Source organism: Condylura cristata, unplaced genomic scaffold (assembly GCF_000260355.1).
Source record: "Condylura cristata isolate star-nosed mole 26May11 unplaced genomic scaffold, ConCri1.0 scaffold00003, whole genome shotgun sequence".
NCBI lineage: Eukaryota > Metazoa > Chordata > Mammalia > Eulipotyphla > Talpidae > Condylura > Condylura cristata.
In genome coordinates, this window is record NW_004567104.1 from 76,918,960 (window position 1) to 76,922,519 (window position 3,560).

At 61.8% G+C, this 3,560-nt stretch overlaps 1 protein-coding gene across 1 annotated transcript in view; it reads left to right on the forward strand.

The window, feature by feature from the left end:
- Nucleotides 1–3,322, forward strand: part of IGSF5 (immunoglobulin superfamily, member 5) — a 27,595-nt gene extending 24,273 nt beyond the window's left edge. Inside the window, exons 9-10 of the mRNA XM_012730952.1 lie at nt 2,009–2,106; nt 3,216–3,322. Coding sequence (XP_012586406.1) covers nt 2,009–2,106; nt 3,216–3,322 — 205 coding nt within the window. The remainder of the gene's footprint in view (nt 1–2,008; nt 2,107–3,215) is intronic.
- Nucleotides 3,323–3,560: the final 238 nt, after the last annotated feature.

Below are 3,560 nucleotides of genomic sequence, written 5' to 3' on the forward strand. Positions count from 1 at the left end.
CCCCCCCCCTCAGCCGCGGGGCGAAGCGCCCCGGCCCCCTTCAACCGCCCTCTGCCCTGTCGGCCCACCACAGTCACACAACCCGAAGGCCGGGCCGCCTGGGCCGGGGAGGCCGTTGCCCGCCTCAGAGCGGGGTCTCCGGGGTCCAGGCGGCCGGGCCCGGCCGGCATGGGCGTCCCAGACGCGGTCCCAATAGGCTTGCTCCTGTTTCCGGTCTGTCCCGTCAGCCCAGTCTCTGGTGTTTCCCTCCTCTCGTGCTCCCCGGCCCTGTCCCCGACTGCCCTACTAGGTCCTCCCCTCACCCGCAGCCAGCTTGGTGTCGGCGGCCCGCAGGGCCCAGTCGGCGGGCGCCGAGGGCTGTCGGCACCGGTGAGGGCTCGGCCGCTTCATCCTCCCTGTGGTGTCCCACACTGCGGCTGGGCAGACTGAGCACAGACAGTCTCCTGGCCAGAGAGTGGACACTTGGGGATGGGAACAGATGGCCCACTCCCGCCCTGCACGCCTGTCCCTCTGCCCGAGCCCTGGGGAGGAGAGTCGGGGTCCCTGGGCCCCATGTCCCACCTGCTCTCCCCTCCCGCTGTGGCAGGCGCGTGCCAGCTGCTGGCAGGCGTCTGGCAAAAGGGGGCTTAAGGCCGCCAGCACCCCGCGCCGAGCCGGCTGGTCTTGTGAGCACACGTGTGTGTCCGCGCAGGCTCGCACACAGATCCGACTGCCCTTCCCGGCCTTTCCCTCCTGGCGCCTCTGGCAGCTGTTTCTGCTAGCCAGCGCTTGCTCGCACGCTTTTGTTTTATCTGCTGCTGCAGAGAGGGTCTTACTGACGCACAGATCCAGCCAAGGGCAGGTGAGTCGCTCAGTGAACTCACACACCACGTGCCGGCCTCGCAGAACAGCACCCCGGCACCCCAAAGCTTGCAGCCTTTCCCGTCAACTGCCCGGCCCGCCTCAAAGGCCACATTCTGACATCTGTCCTCCCGGATTAGCTGGATGTCCAGTCCACGTCGGCAGAACCAGCTCTTTCTGGGCCCCTCCGGCTCCCCGGCTGAGGATGCCGTGTCTGCGGCTCCCTGAAGCTCTGGGCCATGGGCAGCCCGCTCCCGCCTCACTGCAGCGCCCGGCGCCTTTGCAGGTCGGGGGCCTGTGACCGTCACTGACCCGCGTCCTGGAGGTGGGGGTGCGAGCGTTTATTTCCTGGAGGGTGTGTGAGGTGCTGTGGAGGGCAGGGCCAGAGGGTGGGTCTGTGTCCAGCTTGAGACCCTGTGGCCGCCCAGACTGCCACGCAGGCGTGCGGGGCTCTCCCTGACCTGGCGGTCACTGGCACCAGGGGCTCTGTGGTGGAGGCCATCACTGCTCGGTCACACGTCCCAGGGGCTGGGCCCCTGGGCTGAGTTCTGGCCGCTGTTGTCCATCACTCATGGACGGACATTCTTTCCAGTACATCCTTGCACCAGCCTTTGGGTATTTATTTCCCTATGGAAATTCTTAGGCGTCAAGCGTGACCACAGCAGAATCTTTGGCTCGCCATCGCCAGACCCTTCCCCAGGAAGCTGCAACGGATGTTGCTGTATTTCGGCGGTTGGTGTATTTTTTTCAAAATCAAGCACGCGCGTGTAAATGTCTTTGGCTCCGGGAGCCGCATGCGGACTCAGCACAGAGCTGTGCCCTGACCGTGCCGTCTGTAAGGGAGCCGACAGCCGGCCCTGGTGCCAATAAAACTTTATTTATGAGGACAGGTGGTGGGTCAGTGGGCCTGCGGGCATGGGCTGCAAACCCCACTTTATTTGGCGGGTGCTTCGTAGGGTCGACTCCGAGAGGCCGGAGGTCTGCTGTCGGGGAGCGGAAGAGCCCTGGGCTGTCTGCAGGGGCGGGGGGTCGCCCCAGCCGAGCCCTCTCCACCCGGCAGCCACCTGGGCTCCTGGAGAGTGCGGCTGGAGCGTGTTCTGGGCAGAGCGCGTGAGCTGGGAGTCCGCGGACCGCTGACAAGTGACTGTCGGCCACGGTGTGCTTCTAGGAAATCTGCCAACCTGAAGTCGAGTGAGACCTCTGAGGCGAAGTCAAAGGGCGGGAACGAGAACTACGGCTACCAGGAGGAGGGGCCGCAGCCCACAGGTGCGTGGACAGGCGGGCGCAGGGCCTCGAGGCACATGGCCCCACGGGGTGAGCTGCGCCGGCTGAGGGCAAGGGCGCGGCTCTGGGCTGGAAGGACTGGAGGGTCCGTGAGCCGGGGCCACCCGCCAGTGTGTCTCAAGTTTAAAGTACAGCGAGGGGACCATCGAGGAGTCTGAAAAATAATCACGGTTCATGCTTTCAGATTTTTTTTGTATTTTTCATGACTTCTTTAAAGGCTTTTCACCCATCGAGGGCAGCTTCCTTGCCTCAGTAAAAACAAACTCAGCAAGGAATCGGTTCTTCTCCACATTGCAGGTGTTGAGAACCGAATGTTGCCATCTTGTAGCGCCCAAACGTCCCACCTCAGTGATGCAGCCACCCCAGGCGTCTCTGAAGGTGACCCCCCTACCCCTGTGACCAGTGAGCAGAGGGGAGGATTTGAACTTGGGTTCTCCGAGGTCATAGAAGGTAGATGAGAAGGAAAGGCACACGTGTCAGAGCTGGGGGCTGGTCCTGGCCAATTACCCAGCCACACAGACTCCACGCGAGGATTTTCAGTTAATTCATTCTTGTTTCGAGTTCTGAAAATCTTCTTTTTTTCAGTCCGACGGGGCTGGTACTCTCAGGAGCCCTGTCCCCCCCGTGCTGTACTGGCTGCTTCCTACGGGCTTTCCAAATCGTATGCTGCAGGTGTAAAAATATCCTCCGGAGCACTGACTGTGTCCTTTGATAATCTGACCACAGGCTCTGGCAAAAGCCGCTTTAGGTGAATATTTCCTCATCAGTAACTCATTAGCATTCTGAGCAATTAGTCGAAATCTTGCCCAGCGCCTAGCCTTGTATTTATTTTTCTTGGCCAGTCATGAAGCTACGGGCTCATCTTGTCTCTGGACGAGACTAACAATTCAAAAAGGAATTGATTTGAGTTAGTCTGCTCTGTTTTCATTTCTTAGAAAAATAGTCTGTAACCTCAAGGGAACTTTAAAAAAGTCCCTCTGGTGAGGATTACTCAGCTGCAGGGGAGCTACATCAAAGAAAGCAAAGCTGCATAAATCAGGTTGCTGAACGCTTGGGCTTGGCCACCTTCCTGAAACCCTTCTCCGTTGCAGCCACCACGTCCCTCCCGTCGAAGCTCTGTGCGCGGGGTGCCCCGGACCACAGTGCCGGCAAGCAGCCAGGCCCGGTAAGTGGCCCACTGCCCTCCGCCGGCCTCTGAAAGCTCCTGCTTCCTCCTGGCGCCCCTCGCCGCTGCGGGCCGTGTGGTCGGGGAGGAAAGGGCGCTTTGCTCACTCTGCCGGCTGGGGCGAGTGGCCGCCCGTCCCCTGCCCCGGTTGGCTGGTGGCGGCTGGAAGGCCAAGGCCGGTCCCCGTCCCCGCGCTGGCCTTTGCCGGGAGGGCGGCTCGGCTCGGTCTGGGACGCGTGTGCCGTTTGCTGCTCCTGCCGATGAAGGCCTT